Source organism: Syzygium oleosum, unplaced genomic scaffold (assembly GCF_021117445.2).
Source record: "Syzygium oleosum isolate NSW1041296 unplaced genomic scaffold, Sole_v2.1 Sole_v2.03, whole genome shotgun sequence".
NCBI lineage: Eukaryota > Viridiplantae > Streptophyta > Magnoliopsida > Myrtales > Myrtaceae > Syzygium > Syzygium oleosum.
The window spans coordinates 7,253,232-7,279,860 of record NW_026607487.1 but is presented as its reverse complement, the minus strand read 5'-3'; the positions used below and the strand labels follow the sequence as shown (position 1 = coordinate 7,279,860).

The following is a 26,629-nucleotide window of genomic DNA, read 5'->3' as shown; positions in this document are numbered from 1 at the left end:
ATCTGTCGTGCGAATATCGATTCAGTAATAAATTTTTCGAGTTTGCTAATTTATGGCGCGTTTGTTTCGATGAGAAGATTTCGCGATAAAAGAAAATATTTCCCGTAGGAATCATCCTCAAGGAAAATAGTCGGTTTTCATTTGTTCGGTGATTTAGGGAAAATTTAATTTCCTTCTTGCTAGGAGGAGAAGTCTTTTCCCCTCAATTTAAGCTGGCTTGTTTTCAGTCCAATTTAAGCTGCTTGTTTTCGGTCCGTGAAAAGTATTTTCTGTAAGTCGATTGAATTTTTCGTCATCCAAATACCGGAAAGTTGGAAAAACAATTTCTCATACGAAACAGTTTTTCCTTCGAACAAACGAACACCGAGTTCCAAACCCGTGCTCAAAATTCCAATATCGTCCCTCCGGCCGAATCTCGCCGCGCGTATGAATTAGGTAAGCTCTATGAGCATCAATCTTGATCTCATCAGGTCATCACCATACGATCTATCAACACTAGGATGCAAACCATAAAAAAATAAAAAATAAAAAGAAAGAAACTCGGCGAAATTAGTGGAGCAAAAGTCAGAAGAGATTATTAGATGAGAGATGCTTTTGTGGGTGGCAAGGAACTCCCTCCTCATCGCATGTGCTCCCACGACCCACCTCGTCGTATAGTATAATGGCCAAAAGTCGCAATGGCTTTTCCCCATGTTATCCACATACGAAGCCACTACTGATTCTCTCCTTCCTTCACTACTAATCTCTCTTTCCAATTCATACGCCAATGATTCGAATTCGCATTATTGCTCCGATGCGTTGACCACGTAGCCACAAAACAACGTTTCCTCCACTGACCCTTTGGATCGAGCCCTAATGACATTAGATTAGAGGGAGGGGGACGGGGGGGCGAATCTTCCATTCTTATTAATCGCGATTAGGAACCCGGTTTAATCGGGATCGGTCGTTCCTAATCCCCATTCCTCATTTTGCTTAATATGCACGCCCCCGCCCATGTCCCTCCTTTTCCCCCCTCGTCGTTTGTTAGATGGAGGGCGGTCCATTTGACCTATAGTGTTTGTTTTTTTTTAGAGCTTAGAGAACGTGCTATTATTGGCAAAATTACAATTATTGTTAACCAAGGAAATCGATTCGCGTTAGTTGGACCCAAAAAAAAAAGGCCGGTAATGAGAAGAAAGAATAACGTATTGTCTATTTTCGAGCGCGGGTGTTTGTCGGTGAAGAAAATAATGGATCGTTGTGTGGATCCTATCGCGATGGGAGCTTGATGAGCCGACCCACCTACATGTCTTGATGTTACTGCTTTTGCCGCCCCTCAAGCTTAGTCTGGTCTTTTTTGCCTAGTACTGACTCTGATACCATGTGAGATTTTATAAAATTACTGTCGACTGTTCTAAAAGGTTACGCTGTCAGATGAAAGCGTTGTTTAATATTTAATTATTTTAACATTGCCAAAATCAAAGTAGAATGATATTGAGACCGGACGGTCTCTAATCGGCCATGTCATTTTTTTTTATATTTAATTTATAGGGGCCTCTTAAAAAGATGGAGATTTTTTGTTAGGGTTGGGGGTGAGTGAGAGTGTAGTGCAACAGAAATTGGGCAGCTTACCTAAAAATCCTTATTGAAAGAGGCATAAAAGCAACTGCTTAGGCGTTAAACTCCTTCCCCTTTATAGTGCGGTGGCTCGTCATGTATTTTCCGGCTAATTTCGGGTCAATTTCATCTTCTTCTTTTTCTTTTTTAATTTTCTCGTCGTGATTTGGTGCTTCTGATAGAGTAAATTAAGCTTCGACGCACTATGATGTGTGAGGAATTAGCTAAAGTCGTCGCCCGTCGAGGCGAGGAGAGAGCCGTCGGATGTAATCCGACAGAAAATGTTGATGCTGCACGATCAGAGGACGACGAATAAACGACGCGCAATTTAATGTATTTCTCTTACGTGGGACGTACGTACTCTATTTATCAATTTAATTTCAACCATACTCGATGCGCCTCGTAGTCAAATCGCCATATGTTGATATGTGATCGCGCCCTTAGTACCTGATATTTCAATTTGGCCCGACATTTCTCGATATTTGCATGGTCGGCCAACTAAAACTCCATTTGACATTTGGAATAATTTCGACAAAAAAAAAAGGCGGATATCCATGAGAAATCCATTCAGAAAAAATTCGAGGACGGCAACAAAAGTAACGACAACTCCACACGTTGTACCGTCACGTCCCATCCCCCCATAAAAATAAAAATAAAAAAAATATAATTCGAAGTAAAATTTTATTTTTTGGGGGGATATTTTTTTTAATTATCATTTATTGGAGAATATACGAGCCCTTTAACTTTATGGATTTTGCATTTCGGGGCACCGGACGGACCATAAACCGAAAGTGGACAAGAATCCTGTCCTTATTCTCCTGGGTTCTATCCCATCCTCCCACCAGAAAACTTTGGAGCAGTTTTTATCACTTTATGTAAAAGATATTGTCGATAATTATCTGCACGAATACACTAATAGAAATTAATTAACATAATTAAGATATATATACAAATATATATGACATATATATATGATATAGAAACCATGAAAATTTGCGAATTAAGTCGAGTCCAATGGGTCCAATTCTATAATAAAAATCCCTAGCTTTAAGTTCAATCCTGATTCTACCATGAATTTATTATGTTTGAGAAAAAATCGCTAACTTCCATTTTGCCTCCAAATGTACCCCGTCAACCCTCTGGCCAAAAATCGCCACGGGTTCCATGGTATCGGGAGGCTGCTGCTATTCTGTACGAAAGCGCGGGTGTTGATGAAGATACAGCGAATGCCGATGACAGACCTCTAAATTGCCCGGATGTTGATAATTTTGGAAAAAAAAGCACTACAGTTCTTGAACGGTGAGCAGATTTGGGGCTAGGGTGAAAGTATGTGGTTTTTTTTGGGAAAAAAAAATTTGGGAGCAGGATCGGAGTCGGACCTAAAGTCGGGAGCTTTTTTTTATGGGATTTTCCCGACTCCGACGTGGTTGTTCTTCCCCTCACCTAGAGGTGATCAATTCCCTGGCCGGTTCCAAGGCGAAACTGGAAATCGGACCGGTTTCCAAAATTGAGAATCGGAGACCGGACCGATTCCCGATTTGGGCGGCCCGTTCTGCACGCCAGTACCCTCACCCACACACAAAAATGATGAGATTAATGATAGCAATAATAAAGGAGCCGGGAGGCTGTGCAGGGCACGCGCGGAGCGCTGAGAGTTGTGGGGGGCGGCCGCAAGTTGTCATCCGCAGTGTCAGTTGGAACTTGTACAAACTCACTCCAACTCCACTCCCACTCTCCACTCTCCAGTTCACACGTCACTCCCAAAGCAAGCAGCAGCTTCTCAGCCACTCACCGAACCACCACCACCCACACAACACAACACCCCCCCCTTGTTAGTTGCAACCATGTCCCATCCTCAGATATAACCGAAAAAATAAAAAAAAAAATCATAAATACATGAAATAATATAAAATAAAATAAATCAGGGAAAAAAAAAAGAGCCATAAAAAAAACCGCCTCGAATTATGCATGCTATACAATACATTTGCCCTCGACTTTTTTTTTGCCGCGGCACAAAAAATCCCAAATCCGTACCCGTGTGACGAGCACCGTTAAAAATTAGCTTACATAGACGCTAGGAAGCAAACGAGATTGACATGGTACCTAATTAGCTTTATTTTTTTTTTGGTCTGTCGTATCTTTAAACTCCTCCCACTCTCTAACTTTTGTTCTGTCCCTTACAGAGCACAAGAGTCAAACCCCGCATCTGTAATACTAGCATCTCCACCTCTCAATCCATTGACCAACAAGGTCGCATGCCTATTAGAGTGATAATAAAAATGACGTTGTCTTGGCAAAAAAATCATATGACGAAACCATGACGGGAAAGGGTGAATATAATATATAAGTAAAAGTTTAGGATAAATGTATCACAGTGGACATAACTGAATGATTTTTTTTTTTGGGTACTTTTTTGCCCTTTTCGTTTTGTTCTCTTCAATATTATATTTTCCCCCCCTTTTTTCCCCGGTTGTCAGTGAACAAAAACAAGAATCTCAATCCGAAACCCTCTCTCGCTGCCAGCCCCTATGTTTCCTTGGTTGTCAGTGAACTAACTGTCCCTTTGAAAGCGAGATCTGAATTTCCATACCCTTTTAAAAAAAAGCGATAATAATAACAATAATAACAACAAAAATAATAAATTATTGAAAAGAAATATCTAATAAATCATCCACGCGATGACACCTACTTGCCGAGAGAGGTGCATCCACTAGTTTCAGCGCAGTTGTGCTATCCTTTTGCTGATCAGGACGGCTCACACCAAGAAAAGCAAAATTTTCACTCTTTTTATGCTCTGTTTTGCCCCCCCTGTTATCTTCAACAGCCGAAGACCATTTATTGGGGGACCCAAATGAAAGAAATCGAATTTTCCGGGCGAAAAATGCGATTTTTATGGGAAATTTGACTTTTGAAAAAAAACCCATGAGTCTCATGCGACTGAGTGATGCATGCAAGTTGCAACAGTAGGGGAAGTGCACAGTTCAGGGTGCCAAGTTGCTCCAAAAAGGAAAGCCATGAGCGGCCCTTATTTTTCCCCATGACCTTTTTCCCTTTTTTGTGCTTTCTGGTGTTGCATCACCGTGTCCACGAGATGGAAAGTTCAGATATAACGTGTGGACACGGTGAAGTTCGGTGTGTCCACAGAGATCAGTCGAGGCGAAAGTTCGAGTACCGTGTGATGTCGTGGAGAATCGAATGAAGTACCGTAGGAAGATTTAGGACATGTTCAACTCTGATATGACACGTTTGCTGCTCTCGAAGAGAACCGAGAGCATTCTCGAAGTGCTCGGGCATGAGGCCCCATCGATATGATAGGTTTTTGTAAATGGTTTATTTCTCGTGTGTACCGTGACTTCACTGTTCGGTCGCAAATTGCCAAGTCAATTTGCTCTCCTAAGGTGTAAATTCAAAGGCTCGAGGAACGGAGGTGTCGAGTATACGGAGGCTCAAAACGCACGCCAAAGGGGGAGGCGTACAATGGCCTCGCCTTCCGCGGAGCCAAGTAATATACGCCGCACTACTCGTGCACGCGCAAGCGATGCGGAACTGGATCTCTGCCCACTGTGTCTTCTAATCTCCAATCAAGCCGTGCGCTGTGCATGTATGCATCAACTCGGTCACTTGTCGGTCACATACTTAGTGTGAACCCATCACGGCCGACGGTACAAAATCGCATCAATTCAATCTTCCTTGTTTCAAAACTCAAAAGGCAATCCTAGGCTTGAAGGCCCTCATTGTGTTTCCTTGGTTTTTCTCAATTGCATATTAGAAAGGAGCTATGCATCTTGGGCATTCTCCATGCCCAAGTGCCTTAAGTCTTTCCCCTCCATCCTTTGCCTTAGACGTCACGCAAAAGCTATCCCTCATCTTTTCAATACTCGTTTGCATACGCAAGACAACTAGACAAGACGCTCTCTCAACCGGTTGGACTTTTTCGGGGGAATCCTTTTTCTTGATTATCTAAAATCCACATTTCATTGACTCAAACCGCTCATACCTCATCCGAGAGAGACACCCAAATGAAGAAAAAAGAAGAAAAAAGACTACACAATGTAATATATCCAATCAATAGCAAGTTACAAACTCGACGTCCACATCGTCGATCCGAGCGATGCGAAATGGATGACATCGGTGCGAGCTCTTGATCATTATCCAGAGAGATAGTTTTGTTAAAAGATCTTTGCACGCTTGCATGATTGAATATAAAGTACGTAGCACACGAGGTCGAAGCTTTCTCTTCCGGGAGCTGGCGAGCCTACATAGTGGAGGATCATCCCTTCGCAGCGCCGCAACGGGACAAATAACGGGAGACACGCTACCCTACCTCCAGCTTTAATGGATTCGCCTTCTACTCGTTAGTTGAAACCTTAGGTCGCAAGTGGCGGCGAGCGATAGTGTGTTCAGTACTAGCTTGTAGGGAGTGATGTGGGTGGGAGGAACTGCTTGGGAGTTGCAACCAATTTACTCAATCCAACTTCTCTTGCAACCACTCTCACCTCTTTGACTAAATGAATCAATTGCTCACTTCAAGCCTAACTCCTAATCTTGCAACACACTCCATCACCCTTTCTCATCTCTAAACCAATCCATTTTAGTGACGCTTTCAATTCGTTAGTGCCCTCACAAGGACCATTTGTGTTTTGAAGGGCAATTTGAACGGTTCACAATGGTAGGTTTGGTTCTAACGGATCAAGCAAATAAAACTCGTACAACGAAATCGAGCTGTAGAACAAAATCTTGGTATCGGAGAAGAGCGTTTCTACGTCGTTCAAGGATCTCGAACCCTTCGCAACCCCATCGGCGTTTCAAGTCACACCTAACGGACCTCGTACCCTAGAAACTTAGAAACTTTCCTTCGGAAGCATCTCTCAAGACGTGACTTTTTACCACGTTTCCTTTACTTATATATGGGCTTAACATGATGGTAGCCAAACATTAACGAGGCCTGCGTAAGTGGTTTTTTCGAGCCATGGCATAGAAGCAACAGATCTGTAGATTTTTCATGATGCTGAACAAGTGACCAAGCTAACGTCAAATCCCAAACAGCCACCGAAATCTTGGTTCGCCGACGGTAGAACATGTATTCTTTTGACGTCCGTTTAGGTTTCACCCGAACTTCATTTCGACACTTGGAGGTTTCGGTGAAAAGCGAGATATAATAACCACCGTCACACAACAATATCAAATGTCATTCACCTGATATGACACGACTTAGATCCATTGTTTCGTGATTAATAGGAAACTTCAACATCTACAAATCACATAGTAGCCATACACGACCAATCGAGACCAAAAACCATACGATAGGGTCGTCTTCACAATGCCATGTTACACCCTTGGAACAAGGAATGACACATCACTCTAGGAAAGGAGGTAAACACACAGAGGACAGCAAGAACGCTGAAAGCGAAGGATTAGAGTGGAGTCAAACCCACCACACCTGCGCAATAATCACAGAAAGAAATGAAAGCAACTTTAGAATAACAAAGGGAAGGTCGTAGTAAAAGGAAATCAAGATTCTGAAATGCTACTCTCACAACAAGCGAATGATATTCAGACTTGAAATTGAATGGAAAGATGATTGATTACATCAACCTCCATAGGGAAATATTTATCATCTAATGCCTTTTGGCTCGTGCTTCCGAAAGGCATGAGTATTCATGCTGATGCAGGGAAGGAACATAACACTAGATATAAGCTTCAGCGAAGATAGCTCGTCCCAGAAAGATCACTGTTGGCGAACATAACAGTTCAAAATCTAGCTCGCTCTCTATAATCCCCATCCTTTGCATATGAAGTTGTAAACTATATCAATTGCCCCAGAAATTCATCACTAGAACTAGACCTGTTATTCATATTCTATTGAAATGTAAATTTACATACTTTATGGAATCATTAAATAACAGTCCTGTCCATTTAACTTCCCCGCACTAAAAACCCTACCAAAGTAAGCTAGGTAGTTAAATTTAGCTAGATATAAGAACAATAACAGAACATAGTTTTCACAGGCGATCTCGAAAACAGTTCAAAGAGACTGCAAGATGAAGAAATGAAGATGCTCTCACGGGAGATATACTGAGACCCAACAAAAGACAGAATGCCAATATGGTCATTAATATAGCGTAACATGGAAACCTGGGCCTTACCACATGCCAATCTCCCGCCTGCATTGCCAGTGGTTAGACTCAGCTCATGGCCACCTACAACAGATGGATAAATGGATATGAACCAAAACATTGAAGAGAATTAAGAAGGGGAGACAGAATGATGGAAAACAACTGGATGCTCTGTTTCTTGTAGAGAAAATTTTTTTCTAGCTGCTTCACTAAACAGAAGAATGACATAACCCGCAACCAAAAAAGTAAGTAGTCCATCTTACAACAGAGTTACTTTGTCTTTAACTTACTATGGCAATTCCAAATGAAAGATTGTAGGATTCTCTATAGGCTTTGTAGTTCTATTTAATAGATTGACTATTTGGGACAACTTATCCTGCAGTAGTTCTTTTCCTCCATCTTTCAAAATATTAACTTTGTAAGCATGAAAAGCCTTAATAATCATTCTTAGTACTTGTTGTTGATTGAGTTTGATGATAGCCATGGACATACTTTAATTATAGTTATATGAATGAGGATCGTCAATTTTAGCAATGTAGCTCATTCACAGGAAAAGAAACCATTTGCTCTGACAAACAAAAACACTTGCTGGGTGAAAGATATGCTACAGAATAAGAAACATCAGAATGTTCCAGAAGAAATTATGGTCCCTATAATCCACAGAACAAACTCCAGTGGATGATCAAATGCCTTAAGGCATTTCAAAACCAGCTGCAGAATTGCTGGATTCAAAGGTGTTAGTCATTTCAAGAGTTTTCTCTCATTTTTCGTCTGTTTTGTGATTGAATTTATCTCTCCAACAACATTGACTGCAAGTATGAGGATGTGAAACAAGGTTGTCCGCAATGCTTAGATGCTTACCCTTTCCAAGGTCGTCCGCAAGTTCATGAACAACAAAAGCTCTTCCAACTACAGCATTTGGACCACTCAGTGGTATCTGGACACTCGACCAATGATAAAAGTTAACAGTGCCGAGCAATCAGAGTTTAAAAAACTGCAGACAAGCTAGAATCCAGTCATGCATGCAAAACATGGACCAGTAATACAGAAAGAATAGTAAAATTCCCAGCAGTACCTGTGTATCAACAATTGTTGCTTCTGCCACACCTGTGCATTCACAATACAAAAAGCCTCCATAAACAATATCAATATATGAAGAACACAACAAACTACAGGCATTTGTGCAATCGTTACCATCGGCATTGGCAACTATGTTTCCCAGGTCACCCGCATGACGGACTTCATCTTCAGGAGCCCCATGTGTCATTTTGTTTGGGTTGAAATGTGGTCCTACAGTTCAAAACATGGAGTGGACAAAGGCGAGAAGGTCAAAGATGAGAATTGTCATCAAGTAGATCATTTCAGTTCGAGACATGTACAATTACCTGTTGAGATGCATCCATTGGTTGTGTCCCCATACTCATGCTATACCAAGAAAATGATCAAGGAAAAACACGAATTTATACCAAAATGTACGCTTTTGGTTTGCCGAATAAATACAGAATGAGAGATAACTTACTAAGTGGAACCCATGAGGTCCGGGAGTTAGCCCGGCGACACGAACATTGACTGTCGTGGGGCCTAAATAACGCAAGCGGGTTAGGATATTGCTCTCATCAAGAGCTATTGAGCTTCCAACTAAGTTATGCATAACCAATGAATTCCAGACAAAATCTCGGTCTCAAAAGAGTGAGCATTCTAATTTCAGAGACCGGAACAGAACATGAGCCTATCCGTTCGTTCGTTCATAAAAGAGGCCTTTCAGCAGCTAGAAGTCCCCTTATTGAATTTCTACAAGAATATTCAGTAGCAAACGACCAGCCCAGTTCCAAACCAGAATCAAATTTGAAATTTGAACCAACCATACTGCACCACTCCTCCCCAACTATCATCAACCGCAAAATGCAGGCCAAGAATACCAATGCTCATTGTCGTAATTACAAACTAACAGCATACGATAATCGGAGCGGAGCTCCCAAGAATGACACGACCGCACGAAACAAAAAGAGCCCGGGAAAGTAATCAAGAGAAGACACCCAGAACGGACCATCGCCTTCCTGGGTGAGGGTGACGACGCCCTCCACGCTGGAAGCGCCCTTCAGCACGGCGACGGCCTTCTTGGCGGCGGCGACGGTGAGGGGCTTGGGGGCGACGGCGGAGAGGGCGAGGGAAGCGGGAGCCGGCCCGAGAGAGACGCCGCTGAAGGCGGTGACGAGCGCCGGAGGGCTGCCGAGAGGAGAGAGGAGGAGGGCGTGGGCGGCCATGGCCGCCGCTGCAGCTTGCATCATCGCCAGAAGAGAGGAGATAACGAAGGGAGAGCTCTCACAGTCGCTACGTAGTCCTATGGCTCTAGAGGCCAATAAGGAATGATTTTGAAAATATTTTTTAAAAATTAATTTATGTTTTTTGAAATAATTTGTCAAAGAAATATTTTTTCATTATCGATAATAATTATAAATGATAAAAATATTTTTTGATTAATCATTTTTATAAATGATATGAGCAACCATTTTTAAAAAGATGTTTTTCAAATCATTTGTATTTCATAAAATAAATGGAGCATAAATCTCATATTATTTTATATAAGTGTTATATATAAGATTGATAAATTGAATTTGAATGGACAATTTACTTTTGATTGGTTTATTGCACCGTACATCATTATTGATTTGTATAATCGTTGCCGAATATACTTTTCCGCCTTAGGTGGGTTTTAGATTTTTTTTTTCTTTGTCACAACTCAGTAATGGGTTCAAGATGTATTTATTTGAGGGAAAACTGTTTTCGAGAAATTATTTTTCAATTCTCCAGTGTTTGGATAAAAAAAAACTGATCAATCTATGGAATTTTTTTTTTCCATGGACCGAAAATAACTAGCTTATATCTAGTAAAAACCACTTCTCCTTCTCAAACTATTCTCCTTGAAAATATGATTTTCATGAAAAATATGTTCCTTTATCATGAAATTTTCAATGAAACGAACGCACCCTAATTAATTTCAGTTTGCCAAACTCCAGAGAGAGAAAAAAAAATAAAAATACTGTTCCATCGTAACAACAATAACTCCACTCTTCAAATGATCCAAGAAAAGACAAAGAACTCGAACTTACATCTAGGAGAAAATTGGTGATTTGCAACCACCGAATATTTTCTCTACTTTCTCGAGGGACGAAAATATATATCTGATCTCCGGAAAGAAAAATAAATAAATACACGGACTTATACTGTTTCGTACAATCGAGAAAATTACAAACTTTTATTTTATTTTATTTTATTTTGGTCGAATACAACAAACTAATTACTTGAGAGAAAATGATTTTCCACCGTCGACTTATCCGACGGCGGTAGCGACAGCTTTTTTTTTGTACAACAAAAGATTCACAAGCAAAATAGTTGACTTTCTCGTCGTTTCTTGAGGGGATCTAACGGGGGGTTGCGTTGACTCATCCTCTTCTTCGTCCATCCCACCTGGGCCTGTCCTGGGAGAAAAAGTCAACCGGGTGTCTCCCCGATGCTGCGAAGCTTAACCACGTCCATGGATTGTTTTTTGATTTTCTTTCATTCTGTTGCAGATGAGAGCTGTTCTTCAAAGAGTTTTAGGCACACGGAAAAGGCGGCAGACGCGAGGTCGGTTAGGCGGGTGATGATGGCGGCGGCGGCGGTTTGACTTCGAATCCTTGGTTCAGCAGCGCCCCCGTGATCCAGGGCTTCAGGTTGGGGAGGGTCACGTCCTGTTCGCTCTCTTTGACCTGACATTGTTGTTGACACCAGGAAACAGATCAATCAAGCGCCTTGATCAAGATGGTATAACAAAGGGAGGAGAGTTTGAGAGTGTCTAGTGAAAGCTGGTGATTCCTACTGAGCGAGCTCTTCTTCTTACGTTGAGAGTGAAAGTGAATACAAATCTCTCTGCAGCTGCGGCCAGGTTGGAGTTCTGAACATGGAAGCTGGTCAGCGATTCGAGGGCCTTATACAGAGACACGGCCACTCCGGCTCCCTTGTGGCACACCAGCCTCACGTAGAACCCTCGTTCTTCCACCTGGAACACGTCCATCTGAGTAATTCACAATGCATTTTTGAGTGAGTGACACTTCGGCCAGCGCTCGCACATGGTGGAGGAAATGATGAAGTAGAATAGCATCTGTTCGATCGAACCTGCAGAATCTTCCTGCATACGGGATGGTTGCTGTTCGCGGCTTGAATCCTCTTCGTGGTTTCATTTTGCGCTTGGTGCCTCTTCAGTCCCGTGCCCGCCCACGATGCCTCGAGGCTGGCGATCTCGGCTTTCAGCTTCTTAGCTTGCGTTTGGAGTTCTTGCACGTAGACCACGGCGTCCCCGACTATTGAGGCCTTGTCCATCTGCCCACAAGAAGAGATTTTTGCAAATTCTATGAGCCACACACCAATATGTCTTGCTTGCATTTTTCTCAGTTGTCTGCCTTACTAAACGCAACCGTTTGTTCATAGCTAAATTGGCAATACCTCATAATCCTCCAGTGAAAAAAATTGCTCGACGAAAGTATGATACGACATGATACATACCTTTGTTATGTTAGGAACCAAGGAACGGAGAGCGTAGAGCTTGTCCTTCATCCGGCCCCTCCTTCGCCGTTCTGAGATTAAAGTCCTTGACCTGTCGGTCTTCGTCCTCTTGGTCGGTGTTGTGGCCGTCGCGGTGGTGGTGGTGGTTCCTGATGAATCCTCCCCATCATTCTCATCTTCCAGATAATCCTTCACTTCCTCTCCAAGGATCGGCAGCGAGTCGAGAACAAAATCACAATTGATAGAGGAAGTGTGATCATAGCCAAAAGCATTTCCTGCAGTTGGCATGACTTGCCCACCACTCATAACACCATCAAGAAGGTCAGACTCATAACCCAATTTCGCAATAGGATGAACACTCTCTCCTCGGATCAGATCGATCATTTGGTCGAAGTTATCTCCTTCGATGAAGTACGGGAGCTCGAAGTCGCTGGAGTGCATCGGGAGATTTTTGGATTGATCGATCCTATCCATTTCTTTATGCGACAAATTGTTTAAGAGAGGCCTTACGCTCGGTGGCTGTAGGAGTTTGACAACACTTATATATAAGTTGTCAATGTGAAAGGAATCAATAGAGCTGCTGATTCGGAACTTCTTACATAAAATACTGCAAATTGATTGACATCACTTCAGATAAATTAGTAGTTCCAAAACAATAGTTCCGAGTTGATGTATGAGACAATTGACATTTTGTGGATGGAAAACATTGTAGCGATAGATCCTCCGAGAGCGAAATCCCGCCACCCCACATTATACTAAGCTCGATAATATTAGAATAAATTATTCTTCGTCTGCGAGTATAAACTATAATAATTGAGATGATTGGCTCTTCCATGGATGAAAGCCGGTTCATGACAACAGAACATTGTAGCTTATGAAAGAAGTCGGACACCATTTAAGCTCGTGCTGTTGGGCGAAAGAGATGGAGTGTCTGAAATTGCGAGCCATCTCATGTTAAAAACTGATCAAAATCACTGACAGAGAGAGCGTCATAAGATAATCTTGCACATGGATTAGAGCAGAAGAAATAAAAATAGTGAAAATCCGCAAGCTAGACTGATCTAAAAGGGCGTGATCGAATCGTTAAAACTGGCTCTTAACTGTCTTATAGGGGAGTCCGTCTTGAAAACATGGACTTCTGGTGGGGTTAAAGCTTCTCTATAATGCCATATGCGAGCAGAGGAGGATGCTAAACGTGAAAAATGGATACACAACAATCTGTTAGTAACCAAATGGACTATCTTTCTCTAAAATCTGATGTTTGGATAACTGAATCGACTTGAAAAACATAATTTGAAGGAGTCCTGTTGATTTTTATGAACCTTATTATCCTGGAATTGCATATCAGGAAGCTGTACAAAATAACATCCATCACTCACAATGTCACGGACAGCATCAGAATTCGATCCAGACGATGGTCGGTGTTGAAATGTCGATTGACATAATTAATTTAATGGTACTATGCAGCTTCGTCCTTATGGCTCTTCTTTGACTGATCTAGTTTACCTATGAAACAGCTTGGAGCAAACTCTGACGACGACAATTACATGTGAAAACTCCAGTGCGATGATTTCAAGAACATACAGTTTTCCATAGATGGGAAACGGATCTTATTCCTTTAATCGATCATTTGATTCCTGATGTCACAAATTGATATATCTTTGTTCAACCGCGCCGGCCTAAGAAAGAACGGAGGGTCCCTGCTCATCAGCCATCATTTCGGTTCTGTACATGTATGAAATAAACAGCCCGCGATAAGGCCATTTCCACAGGGGAATCTGTGACAACATAGAATTGAATTCATTTTGTCTTAAAGTTATGTGATAATCTAGTAGGCCTAATTTAATAGTGATCAAGTTAATAAGCACACCAGAAGTGTGCCCAGAAGCCAATCAAGACAGGCCACCACATGTCCGAATGCCGAGTCCCACGTACCCGGTCCTAAATTATTGGATCGTGGATGTCAAGGATGTGGTCTGACCTCATCTATCCAAACGTTAAACATAAGTTTTAGTGACCTCAATCCTGCAATTTCATTGATCAAGACTGTTCAATGGAAGAGGCACACAGCGCACAAGGCCAGCGAAAAACAAACTGGGCTTTTTCACCGAAACAAGAATGGTCCCTAAAGGAGCCCAAGACAGAGTGAGCCTCAATCAGATGCGATCTTGAAGAGGCCTTTCTGTGATCTGCTTTGGGTTTGATCAGTCCCATCTCCAAGAGGTGACAAGAAGAGACACCGGCTTCGCTTCACCGTGGTGCATTCCGAAACTTCACAATCACAATGTCATGGCTTTTGCTGTGCCTGTGTGTCACTTCCGAGTCACTCTCTCTCTCCCGATCCCGCAATTTGATCGTCTTGTCTGACGGAGTCGACGGCAGGTAACAATACGGACGATTTTCGCCGAACTGGAGTGAGCATGCGAAGCACGAACCCGCCATAAACGTCGATAAGGGGACAAGTAGTCAAACAAGATATTCTCAGTGTAGCACAGCAGGCGCTTGAGATTGGAAAGTCTTCTGTATGTCAACTACGCAGTTCACACTAATTCGGGAGTCCATACTTCGACGAATCTTTCTTCTTTAAAGGTCCTTGCCGTGTACCAGATCGCTTGGCAGAGCACGGATGACACGACGAGGTCTCGAGTTTTAAGCCTTAGATTGCTGACAGGCTTTCAAGGGTTCAAGAGTCACTGCCTAGTAGTTCTTTGGTTACATGTGACATAGGCGCGAGGGATGCGCCAGATTCACGTGGGCCAAACTCTCAAAAGGGGTATATTCTCGAATAAACCATGTGAGGGAGTAATAATTTAGGGCGTATCCTGATTTAAGAATCACGTCAACAATCAAAGTGTTACTTGGGATGTTACAGAGTCTCCCACTTCTCCCGACTGATATGTAACTTAGTCTTTCGCAAATTCTCTCACTTGAAAGAAGTGACATCCAAGTCAGTGTTGGCTCTTACCACTCGTCAATACTCGCTCTAGCTGCATCTTGTCCAAGCCCTCACTAGCAATCACGCCTAACCTTTTTCGGATCGGCAATCATACCTGCTATGATATCATTTGTAACATTTGACGGGATCCATGTGGGGTACATCCCAAAAAGGAGTACTCCAAAGAATCATATAAGGTGGTTACTAGTTAAAAGTTATTATTGACTTCTAAATTACTTAACATGGCCTTTTTTCCATTTAACGTGGGACTTGAGATGTCACGTCACGTTTGATGATATTTCCACATTTCCACATTTTAAATCACTACGTGCATGCTTGATAAACCAATAACACTACGATTTATTCCCACCCCATTTGTCATCGTGACGTGTTTAACTAGTCGCATCTTGTCCAAGTCCTCCTTGGCAATCACACCGAACCTTTTTTTGAATTGGTAATCACACATCTATTAAAGGGAGTCCTACTATGATATCACTTGTAACATCCGACAGAATTCACGTGAGGTAAATGTGTACACTAAACAATCATATAAGGTGGTAACCGGTTGAAAGTGATTGTTGACTTCCAAAATTACTTAGCGGGGCCTTTTTTTCCATCTGATGTGGGACTTGAGATGCCGCATCGCATTTGATGATATTTCCACATTTCCGCATTTTAAATCATCACATTCATGCTCAATAAACCAACGACGCTTAGGTGAGAGAGTGTATTATGCACTGTATAATGATATCGACCAGATGGACCGGATTGTGATTTTGCTTGCACTTGACAGGATATGCTAAACGTTGAGGCAGTGTTATCGGCCAGGAGGGGAAAATGCAGGATGGTTGTGTATATCTTAATGGAAATCACACAGAGAACATACAAGAAACAGAAGATCCTGCTCGTGTCATGCTTCCTGCAAACATAGAGAGAGAGAGAGAGAGAGAGAGAGAGAGAGAGAGAGAGAGAGAGGCTTTAATATAAGATAATATAATCCAAACATCACACTTGCGGTAGATACTGATTCTGATTTGCGGGAACCACACAAACCCGACAAGCAATGGCCTACTTTAGACCTTCCGGTGGTTGGCCATACCCGATCTCCTCCCCTACCCCTAACAACTCCACACTAATGCTTTGGTTTGATCTCATCTCATCTCTCTCTCTCTCTCTCTCTCTCTCTCTCTCGCTCGCCTCACACATACATACACAGTCACACTCTAGGCTGATACTATCTTGATATCAAAGTTACAGCTTTCCTCCTATGTCTAGGCAACAATCTTGGAGAAAGCAAGCTCCTTGCTTGTCATGAATCAAAAGGGTAAGCATAATTTGAGAGGCAAAAGGAAGAAAAAAAGGTAAAAGTGACAAAAATCATCACCAGCAACACTAACTGAGAGCTTGCAGCAGCTCTCTGATCCTCCCCTTCCTGGGTTAACTTGGAATTCTCTCTGTTTTTCTTTTTTCCTAGATCAAAATCAAACCTCTGTACAGATGCTACTTGCAGTTCCTTCCTTCCCCCCATCACTAATTGTGTGAAATGGCAAATAGAAACTATAGATTAGTGAGATCTCCTAATATAGTAGGTGGGTTTCTGTCAATTGAGAAGAACCCTTTGGTATTTGGGCTCTGTAGGTGAATCAGACCCCTCGAAGTGGCCTCTTTTTCTACTCAACCTCCCGCAATTGGCAATGCCACTGCAGGCATTCAGGCCCGCCAGAGAGTCTTGGAGCAGAAGCGGTGGCACCGCCATCGGCGACGGCGGCAGATGCTGCGGAGGAGAAGGGATGGTGACGGGCGGGATCTCAAACGACTCGAGCGGCGGCGGAGGGTGTCTCCACTGAGGAAGCGGCCCTGCGAGGAGCAAGGTCTGAAGAAGGGGCCCAGCTTTCATGACGGCCTGCAGGAGCTTGCCCTTCTCGGGCAGCGGCTTATCAGGCACTAGCTCGAAATCCGGCGCCGAACTCTGCGGGACCACTGTCATCATCTGCGACAGGAGCGGCGGTGGCTGGTGCGGCGGTAGCGGTGTTGTTGTTGTTGGTGAAGTCAATTGAGGTGGCGGAGACGAGACAATGCTCTCATCACTATCTGAGGAAGAGAGGGCGTTGTTGAAGTCAATGCCTCTTCTCGGTTCATCCTCAATGCTCGAGACTCCGGAAAGAGGACCTGTCAATTGCTGCCGCTGCTGAATCAAGAGCTTCTCCAAAAAGAGCTTCTGGCACTTGTCCTGAGCCTCATCCCTTTCCCTGATGGCCTTGTCGAGCAGTTCTCTGAGCTGAATCAGCTGGTCATCTCTCTTCCTCAGCTCCTCCTGGACAAGCGCCCTCGTGTTCTCTAGCTCCACAGTCGTGCACAGCAGCGACTGCCTCAGCTCCTCCATGCTCTGGCTCACCAAAAAAAGAAAAAAAAAACAGAGGAATTAAGCAACCACAAGCGAAATCAACTCAAAGCCACGCGCACTTGCACCGAACAAAAAACACTTCATTTTCAAGAAAGAGTCGCATTGCACACCTTTCCTTGGCAGCACACAAATGCCCAGCTGAGAAGAGGGTTGCGCTGGCAGTCCATGCTCTTTGCTCAGTGGACTCAAAGAGAACTTCAGACAGAGAGAGAGAGAGAGAGACAGAGACAGAGCAGGGTACAGAGCAGAAACAGAGGAAGTTGAGTGGGAGGGGGGGTTTATGAGTAGGTTCTTTATTGGGGGTCTTATAAGGAGAGGCTCGCCTTCACTGTTTGCTTTTTGGCTTTTGGCCTCTGTAGCTTTCTTCACCCTCTCTGTCTTTTGCTTTTTGGCTCCTTAAACTAATACCAAATTCCCAATTTTTTTCCTCTTTTTCTCACTAGCAAGGGGTTGGAAAAAAGGCGCACAAAAGGCCAAACCTAGCCGCACCCAATTTCTACAAACCAATACCCAACACCATCTCTCTCTCTCTGGTATGGGAGTCATGGATAGCCAAAGAGTCATCAGTCTCCTTTTGGGTACAGAGTCTGTGTGGCTCTCTCCAAGCACCGAGCTTGGCTGTGGGAAACCAGAGAAAAAGCAGAGCAAAGTTCAAGTCGCTGCTACGGTCTTTAACCCCGGCGATACGGTCGCTGCTCTCTGTCCAAAGCGACTCTCGATCAGCATCATTGCTCTGTTTTGACACTTTCGCGACTTCGCTCTTGCGTTCGGGGGCCGTTTCGTGTTCAAGACTGTTAGACACTCGGAAAGCGAAGAAGAGACTCTTGGTGACAAAAGACAAACATATTATTAAACATTTTCCTCGTTGAAGATTTGCTCTGCTTTTTTTACAAAAATTCCTTTGCTATTGAATCTTTTGCTTTCCCCCAAGAGGGCTGCTAGTTTGAACCTTAAGGGAAAAAGAACGGATTGCGATCGCTCGTCACGGCTCGATAAACAATCCCACGTGACGGGTGGAACCAGCCCGCAACCCCCACCGAAATTGCCCGTGCCGATCACGCGACGGTGGTCGATCTTTGTCTAACGCACGAGGTGACGCACCCGACCAACCCGAGAATTTTTATTGGACAAGAATACATAGGGATGAAGAAAAGTATGTGTAAAAATTGGGGAAATGGACGAATCGAATTCGTCTTTGAATTTTCAGGGATTAAAAAAATTTCTAATGGAGAATGTTAGTTTCCTACGAAATCGCATTGGATTTTTTCTTTCTTTCTTCTGGTTTGAAAATGAGCGTTTTTTTTCCTTTTAGTAGTTTATTATTATTATTTTCTGAATTTTTTTCCTTTTCTTACTCCCTGCGAATACGCATAGAAAGTGGTCCCCAGCACAAGGCCCCAATTTTTTTTTTATTTTTCTAGTCAACCTTTCAAGAATAATACTTGCACTAAGACTAATTTGTAACATTAGCATACTTAATGTCGCGATAAATTTGAATCGGACATTGAATATGATCCACTTATGTTAACGTCCAGATGCATAACAATGTATTTGTAGCCTGTCATATCACTCCGCATATAAATAAGTTGCTAATTTTGGGGTTAATACCACGAAAAACCCCAAACTGGTACACATGTGATAAATTTACCCAAAATTAATTTTTTATCCATCAAAAACTCCAAACCGGTACATCTGTGACAAATTTACCCTCCGGTAGTTTCCGTTAAATTTTACTATCAAATTACTTTGTTAAATGACACGAGGCGATTAACGGATATACCAGTTTTGGGTTTTACCCTCTATACCGGTTTGTGATTTTTTTGGTATTAATTCAATTTAACGGAAACTAACGGAGGGTAAATTTGCCACACATGTACCGGTTTACGGTTTTTTGTGGTCAAAAAATTATTTTTGGGTAAATTTATCACATGTGTACTAGTTTAGGGTTTTTGGTGGTGAAGAAATTAGTTTGGGGTAAATTTGTCACATGTATATCAGTTTGGGATTTTTAATGATATTAACCCCTAATTTTATTCATTCTGCAATAATATTTGTTTATTTCTTGAGTCATTAAACTTAGTTGACTGTTTATTTTGCCCACCAATTAGATATGTCGCCGAAAAGATTGATGTTGTGAAGAGTATTATCCCCAAAATATTCTTTGTCGATGACACTATTTTAATTAAATTTTTAATGATAAATGGTGATTCGCATCCCTATTAATAATAAACAAAGAAGTCATACATACAAAAATAAAGTAAAATATATTAGGTAGGATTCTCTTTCACTTTGAAATTCGAGGGAATTTTTGTCTTTTTTCAATAAAAAAAAAGAAGAAGAAAAATTCATCAAGACCAAATAATCTTCCATGCATCCATTGGCCATCTCGTATTTATTTTGGAAAAGGAGAACAATCGGTAGAATATATATTAAACTATACAGACTTATATTTTTCGAAACCCTATTAAATATAAATCATGAGTAACAAAGTCCCTAAAATTTAATCCTAGCAATTACATCTACCCTCTCACGCATTGTTTTCGTGCAAATTAATTAATTTGTTCGCAATCTCGCAAATCTATTATTAAAGTATCTCTCGCCGCTTGTCCATGGGATTTGACGGTCTCCATCCGCTTATTAACTTAAGTTTTCATAGCAGTTTCAATATGGTACCGAAGCCGGGCACTGCCCCAGTTCATTCTTCGTGCGCAACCCCTTATATGTCAATTTTCACGCGTCATTTGTAATCCGGCTTGCACGTGAGATAGGAGTGTTAGAATACCTTCACATCACTTGTCGACGAGATCTATACCCTCTTTATATACACGGGATCTCCCTTCGCTTATCGGTTCGAACTTTTGGATCGGACATTCTGGCAATCACTTTCGGCACGAACCACATATATACCTTAAAATCTTGACTCTTTATGAGTATTTCTTACGTTTCAAATCATATAGCTGTCTCTGGCCAAAACAAAAAATCATATAGCTGTCGATCAAATTGAACTAAGGTTATTATTTTCCGTTAATCAAAATCATGAGTGCATGCGACGCGCGTTGCAATTGTCAACCAAAGTCAAACCTAAAAAGAATGTCGCGTCTCTTCTTTCTAGATCAAAGACAACTTTTCAGATCGAAGCCCCAAAAAAAAATTGGACTTTAATTGCCTTCGTTGCGCGCCAGAACACATCAATATCAACCTCACTTGAAAATTTCGTATCAACTTTATTGTTAATTTCTTTGGATTTTATCACATGTAGTCCAACTTGGAATAGGGTTTCGGCGACAAGTTCAACCGAAAGACTCGGCTAGTGTGGTTCTCCAGTGACAAGACAAAACGAGACTTAAGAGAGAGAGAAAAAAAAGAATTAAGTACTTTAAAAGTAGTCTTGAAACTTATCAAGAAAGTGCAATTGAGTTTTGAAACTTTCAAAAAGTGCAATTAAATTCTAAAAATTATCACGAAAGCGTAATTGAGTCATAAAACTTTCAAATAGTGCAATCGAATCTTAAAACTTGTTAAATTGATTAGATCACGTCCGTCTATTGATTGCACTTTTTAAAAGTTTTAGAGCTCGATCGTACTTTCATGACAAGTTTTAGATCTTAATTGCACTCTTGAAAGTTTTAGAATTCGATTGCACTTTTCATGACAAGTTTTAAGATCTTATTCCAAAAAGGAATAAAGTTCTTAAAATATTCTGTTTATGCCCCATTACAAGTCTTTAATTCGGATTCGGGCCCAAATGCGATTTTTTCTCTATCATAATCTGGACCGGCTTCATGATATGGAGTCACATGAATTGCTGCTCCACCTCCCTGATTTGTTCTTATCAAGTTTCCCGAATCGAATACATCAAACTACAACAAGAAATCGACATTTCGAGTAAGAGGTGTAACAATAGAAACCCATCACGAAAGGAGAAATGCTTTATCTAGATCCGCTCCCTTTTCATCCACCGATTCATCAATTTTCTTCTACGAATCCATGTGAAACATGCGTAGGAGCCCTTGACTGGAATAGAGATTTCGTCCCATGCATGAAGCACGCATCGCGTAACTATTTGGTCTATCAAGCAGGGGGGAGCTTCCATAGTCTCTCGTGGGACCAAGCCCCCGTTGATCATTATTCTTGAACTAGGTTTGGAGTTCAACAGTGTCAGGGACTACCCGACATGTTACAGCGAGGTTATCTACTTCGGTCCGAGCTAATCGGTGTCATTATGTTGTAAGACCCAAGCAAAAGGATTTCCCTATTCACCAACATTCCATGGCACTCATTTGTTGACTTGGCATGCATGCATGTGCATCCCATGATCAACAAAAACCAGAAACCCTAACTAGATACTCTCTCCCTCTCTCTACACAAAGCGACATGGAGGGAGGTTAGTGAAATATGCTTTGATTCTCATTGGTCAGAAAAGGGAGCTGGTAACCAAACTTTCCCACCAATATTTTGTACAAAGAAAGGTGGTGGACCCTTTTCTTTTTTGAAAAACAAAAGTCCTCCTCCATGGAAAAGCAAGAGGCTGCCCTTTGACTATTCCGAGACCAATACTCTCTCACTTTAATCCCCCCAAAAAAAACATATATATATTATATAAAAAAAGACCAATTCTATCACTACTTACAAGCTTTACAACAAAATCAAACAAATGTTTATAATAAAAACAATAAAATAATAAATAAAACATTCACTTGAGCTCACCATCATCAACCTCCTTAGTGCCCTGAGCAAGACAAGTGTACAGTCGTCGAGCTCTTTTTATTTACATGACGGTGGGATCGTTTAAGTATCCCGGGATAAACCTCTTTATATACTTATGTTTTCCTCCATCTAATAGCCCGAGTTTTTCGGGCTGAACATTCTCGAAACACAGAGATCGAAGTCGGGGTTTTGCTCCGGTTTATTATAGATTTTCGAGGAGTAAAAAAAAAAAAAAAAGCATATAGGAAAGTTCCAAGATGGTAAATCCAAAATGGAAATGGGAATGGAAATACGACAATGGGGCGCCGGAACTTTATGTCCCATCCGAGGTGTTATTTTGTCTTTAATCATGCTTAGCTTTCTTAGGTTTAACCTGCATTTCCAGAATATTTATTGTTTTTGCAGGCTATAGAGCATAGTCTCTAGGGAAAATGATCAAAACCACACCCCCGATGCCCAACTAAACCAACTCCCACTTCCCAACATTTGTTTTTTTGTCGTGGAATATATCAGATCGATTGACTCTTTGCAACGTTCGTTTTAGCTTTCCTCTGTACATAATTTATAATTTATGTCGCCGAATCATTGAATTTGATCCAACTTAAGAAGAAGAACAAGAAGAAGCAATGCTTGTTTCATTGACGAAATTTCAGAAAATTTGTAAAGTTGGTAAATTTCTATTAATGAAACCATTTACCCTATTTAGGGACCTTGTATTCTAACAATTGACGGTAAGATTATTAGGTTTACCGAAGCATTTATTTCGACATATGTGAATTTGAAGAAAAAGAGATTCAAGAAACTTCGGAAATACGAAAGCTATGTACTTACATGCAACCATGCACTATAGTTATTGTTTTCACCTCTCTTTTCGTTATTTTTGTCCTCATTTCTTTTTGGTATATTTTAAGTTTTACGCAAATCTGAAATTTTGTGAGGGCCCTACCAACTTATTAAAAAACTTAAGCCGTCAAATAAAGACCTAATTTGATATTTAAATATGTAAAGCTCCCTCTTACGTGAAGGCTAGACTTTGGCCCAAAATATCATAAGGGAGATAGATAAAGAGTTTTGGAAAGATTAAATTTAGGATCATTTGCTCTAACATCACGTAAAATTATGTGGGATTACTATAAATTGTTTTGAAAGCTTAAACTGTTAGATAAATAGGTGATTGGAAATCTAAGTTTTCTAACAGTAAGACTTTCATAAAAATTATTTAAGTTTGAAATACTAGTAATAATTGTAGGAATTCTAGTTAAGATAAGAATAATCATGAGTATGTTGAAAAAATGAAAACTCTTTTTCTACTTATCCACTACAATTTGGGTGATGACCGTTTGATGCATCATGTCTCTTTGTCTAGACACAGTACCTGAAAAAAAAAAAAAAAAAACAACTATGTTTCACATAATGATGCAAATGTCATTATACTAAAGATTGCCTTAAAATAAAATTAAACTACCCCCCATTATCTAAGCTTGCTTTCCGTAATGGAGAATTCTTCGAGAGCAACCCCCCTTGCGATAAAGCAGGAGACAGAATATATGATTATATCATCTCTTTTACCAACATAATCATCTTCTTTATACTCTCATTAGCGAATATCTGATGTATAGACGAGATACGGGCATCGCCTCGACGGAATAAAGTAAATCTTCATATACTTTTTTTTATTTCTCGTGGCGGGGCCCTAATTAATTAGCTGCCAATTGCAGGCTTAGCCGTAGACCCCACATGATTAAACAAATTGGATCCTTGGATTAGACTCACTAATCACTGGCCTGATGTTGGAGATTATGATATAGTTGGCAACATGGGCAACAACCTTCTTTTTTCAGTGGTGAAGGATTATGAAACGCGGCAGATTTTCTCTCTTATAAAATCAAATGCACTAGCTCAATCAGGAGCACCTTGGAAAAAAATAAATCATTTATCCATAAATGGGTAAAAATAGGTGAATAAACACTAAGTATATTATAAATTATTTTTAACTCCGCACTTCTATTAGAAGTTCAATATAAGTGTATGCATAAATTCAATAGTTATCATGGATTTATAAATGCACGATGCCTAAATCACTGCTTTCGACAACGATAAGATTCAAACGATGAGTGTATCGTCTTACTTTAATTTATTTCAATTTCACGAGAATTGTTTCTTCAGCTGCTTCGGAAATTGGACGGGAAAAACATTGAACATACCCGACGGGGTGATAAACAATACCGGGTTTCGCAAATTTTAAGTTGTCACATCCTTCTTCTTTTCTTTGCTTGCACATATATGGAAATGCCTATGAGCATGTAAAACTAGGACACAATTCTTGTCAAATGATCGAGTCTAGGACATGCACTTTGAATATACCTGTCTCAAAATGCCCAACATTAACATGAGACTAAAAAAGAGAGGAAAAATAAAGACAAGAATAAAGATGCTGAGAATTTGGGGGAATGAAACTAACGAACTAAACTTTGCTGACAGTTAGGAGGAGGTATCAATTCTACTGCAAAGACAAACCGGTGGAGGTACTTAATCAAAGCGAGGAGGAAACCTCGTATTCCCTCCTCCTTTTTGACTGCGCGCTTTCGAAAAAGATTAGGCAAATGTCTTATGTTCCTAGGCTAAAGTAGGGGCAAACATTGTAATGTAACCCTAACGCCAACTACCCTCATTCACCACTCCTAAGAATCGCAATGTTCGCTTGCTTAGGTCATCAAGGGTTTCGTTCGATCCCATCCTGCGGCGACGAGAATAGGCAGTTTCAATGCGGCGATCAGAGAGCTCGTAAGTGCTAATCGACCATAGCGACAAAACGGGATTGCAACAATGCGAATCTGATCTGGCCTGACGAACGGAATGCTCAGGGTTATTCCGAGTTCACAAGTGATGATCTGTGCAGCGTTCGTGTCGGATCATTAGCGGCTATCGCCCGTCGAGAAACCCTAATGGAAAAAGCATCGCGTTCATGGATGACAACTTTTGCTCAATGCGTGTGGGTCCATTACCATTAGGAGAGGGGGAAAATAAAGAAGAACAAAAACCAAGTTAATCAAAGAGAATCAAACACGATGGAGGAGGGGGGGTCACGGCCAATTTCTTTTTAATATGTTATAGTCTTTAGGTGCGTCGTCAATTCCATCTCAAATCACACACCACTTTCGCATCTTTCGGAATCCCAAAGCGGTCGTTATACCAAAAGCTAAAGCTGCCCACCCCCCCATGTCTAAGGCTATATATCTCAATATCCTATGTGTTATATCTTAATGGAATCACATTATATGCTTAAATTAATCTTAGGTTATAGCATGTGGGGTGACCCCATCGGTCTTTTCGTGGACTCCATCCCTAATCATGCGTTGCTTAAGCGCCAAACCAACGCATTTTCTATTGAAAACGACACGAACGTTCGGGGATAAGTTTTGCGAAAGTGAAATTATACGACGGTCGTATCTTGGGAAAGTTACTCAATCGGTCCTACACTCATTGTACAGATGTTGGTTCGTTCATAAACTTTTCGATTCTGCCAATTGGCCGGAAAGATTGGATTGGAATTTCGCTTGAAGGTTTAGGATCAAACTGGCAAAATCGGAAAGTTTTGGAATAAGTTGGCATCTGTACAATAGGTTTATGACTCTGATCAGACAATTTCCCCACCGTATCTTAAGCCTTGTTTTTCAAGGACCAATTAGACATCAACCCCAAAACGATGTCATTTTTTCTTTTGTTCCTTTATACCACCTAGACCTTGGTTCTAAGCAAGACCTTAAAATGCTTCATCGTGATTCTCGTCCGGATCTCGGGATTACCGGGTTGCAAAATAATTAAAGGGTATTCCTTCCTCTCGAGAGAGACAAAAATTCGGGGGGGAGGGGAATTACACTTGCGGGTATCGACACGTTAAAACGAGAAACGCATATGTGGAGTCCGTCATCCCTGTTTGCCAAGCGGATAGGCTACGGAGGCCCTCGTAGACAGCTTGCTATCCTCTTGTTGTGAGGAACACCTCAACCACTCCAAGGATCCACGAGAGCAATTTCCCCGCCGTATCTTAAGCCTCGGTTTTTCAAGTACCGATTCGACATCAACCCCGACCGATGTCATTTTTTTTTTCTTTTGTTCCCTTCACACCACCTAGACCGCATGAACCGTGATCCATGCCATGTCTTGCTCTCCCAGACAAGACATATATGGCTAGAAAATTAACAGCTATATGGAGGTTTTCAAGCGAGGAAAAAAAGAAACATTTTTGAACTATACGAAAGCGATTGCTCTACACATACATTCATACACCACTTTTTATTCCAAAAGTCCGTGATTCCCCACGCGGTT

The 26,629-nt window shown here is 41.4% G+C and overlaps 3 protein-coding genes across 4 annotated transcripts; all 3 read right to left on the bottom strand.

Annotated features, from left to right (window-relative positions):
* Positions 1–6,763: 6,763 nt before the first annotated feature.
* LOC115687484 (superoxide dismutase [Cu-Zn], chloroplastic) lies at positions 6,764–10,055 on the bottom strand. 2 transcript variants are annotated; one of them, XM_056310250.1, is made up of 8 exons: positions 9,760–10,055; positions 9,232–9,293; positions 9,098–9,137; positions 8,907–9,002; positions 8,788–8,819; positions 8,574–8,649; positions 7,743–7,796; positions 6,764–6,996 (listed from the first exon to the last, which is right to left on the bottom strand). In XM_056310250.1, exons 1-8 carry the CDS (start codon positions 9,998–10,000, stop codon positions 6,953–6,955), a joined length of 645 nt encoding a protein of 214 aa, XP_056166225.1. In that variant the 5' UTR covers positions 10,001–10,055; the 3' UTR covers positions 6,764–6,952. The 2 variants fall into 2 exon arrangements, with proteins under 2 accessions (XP_056166225.1, XP_030468933.1); XM_030613073.2 differs by having other exon boundaries at positions 6,764–7,036; positions 9,760–10,054.
* A 1,114-nt stretch (positions 10,056–11,169) lies between these two features.
* On the bottom strand, positions 11,170–12,768 carry LOC115687483 (transcription factor FER-LIKE IRON DEFICIENCY-INDUCED TRANSCRIPTION FACTOR). The gene is made up of 4 exons (XM_030613071.2): positions 12,255–12,768; positions 11,868–12,071; positions 11,593–11,766; positions 11,170–11,461 (listed from the first exon to the last, which is right to left on the bottom strand). The coding sequence occupies exons 1-4, from the start codon at positions 12,726–12,728 to the stop codon at positions 11,345–11,347; spliced, it is 969 nt and encodes a 322-aa protein (XP_030468931.1). The 5' UTR covers positions 12,729–12,768; the 3' UTR covers positions 11,170–11,344.
* Positions 12,769–16,163: 3,395 nt separating this feature from the next.
* LOC115687515 (uncharacterized) lies at positions 16,164–17,883 on the bottom strand. Its single transcript, XM_030613115.2, has 2 exons — positions 17,704–17,883; positions 16,164–17,575 (listed from the first exon to the last, which is right to left on the bottom strand). The coding sequence occupies exons 1-2, from the start codon at positions 17,758–17,760 to the stop codon at positions 16,790–16,792; spliced, it is 843 nt and encodes a 280-aa protein (XP_030468975.2). The 5' UTR covers positions 17,761–17,883; the 3' UTR covers positions 16,164–16,789.
* Between the last annotated feature and the right edge of the window lie 8,746 nt (positions 17,884–26,629).

What these genes read in the sequence shown, in the direction of transcription:
- LOC115687484 (XM_056310250.1), bottom strand. Translation starts at nt 10,000, where the DNA reads ATGATGCAAGCTGCAGCGGCGGCCATGGCCGCCCACGCCCTCCTCCTC. An exon ending in GACCTCATGGGTTCCACTTA is followed by an intron (nt 9,138 to 9,231) that starts GTAAGTTATCTC and finishes TTCTTGGTATAG; the next exon opens with CATGAGTATGGGGACACAAC. An exon ending in CAATGGATGCATCTCAACAG is followed by an intron (nt 9,003 to 9,097) that starts GTAATTGTACAT and finishes TTTGAACTGTAG; the next exon opens with GACCACATTTCAACCCAAAC.
- LOC115687483 (XM_030613071.2), bottom strand. Translation starts at nt 12,728, where the DNA reads ATGGATAGGATCGATCAATCCAAAAATCTCCCGATGCACTCCAGCGAC. An exon ending in TATGCAGGAAGATTCTGCAG is followed by an intron (nt 11,767 to 11,867) that starts GTTCGATCGAAC and finishes TGAATTACTCAG; the next exon opens with ATGGACGTGTTCCAGGTGGA. An exon ending in TATTCACTTTCACTCTCAAC is followed by an intron (nt 11,462 to 11,592) that starts GTAAGAAGAAGA and finishes CAACAATGTCAG; the next exon opens with GTCAAAGAGAGCGAACAGGA.
- LOC115687515 (XM_030613115.2), bottom strand. Translation starts at nt 17,760, where the DNA reads ATGGACTGCCAGCGCAACCCTCTTCTCAGCTGGGCATTTGTGTGCTGC. An exon ending in TTGTGTGCTGCCAAGGAAAG is followed by an intron (nt 17,576 to 17,703) that starts GTGTGCAATGCG and finishes TTGGTGAGCCAG; the next exon opens with AGCATGGAGGAGCTGAGGCA.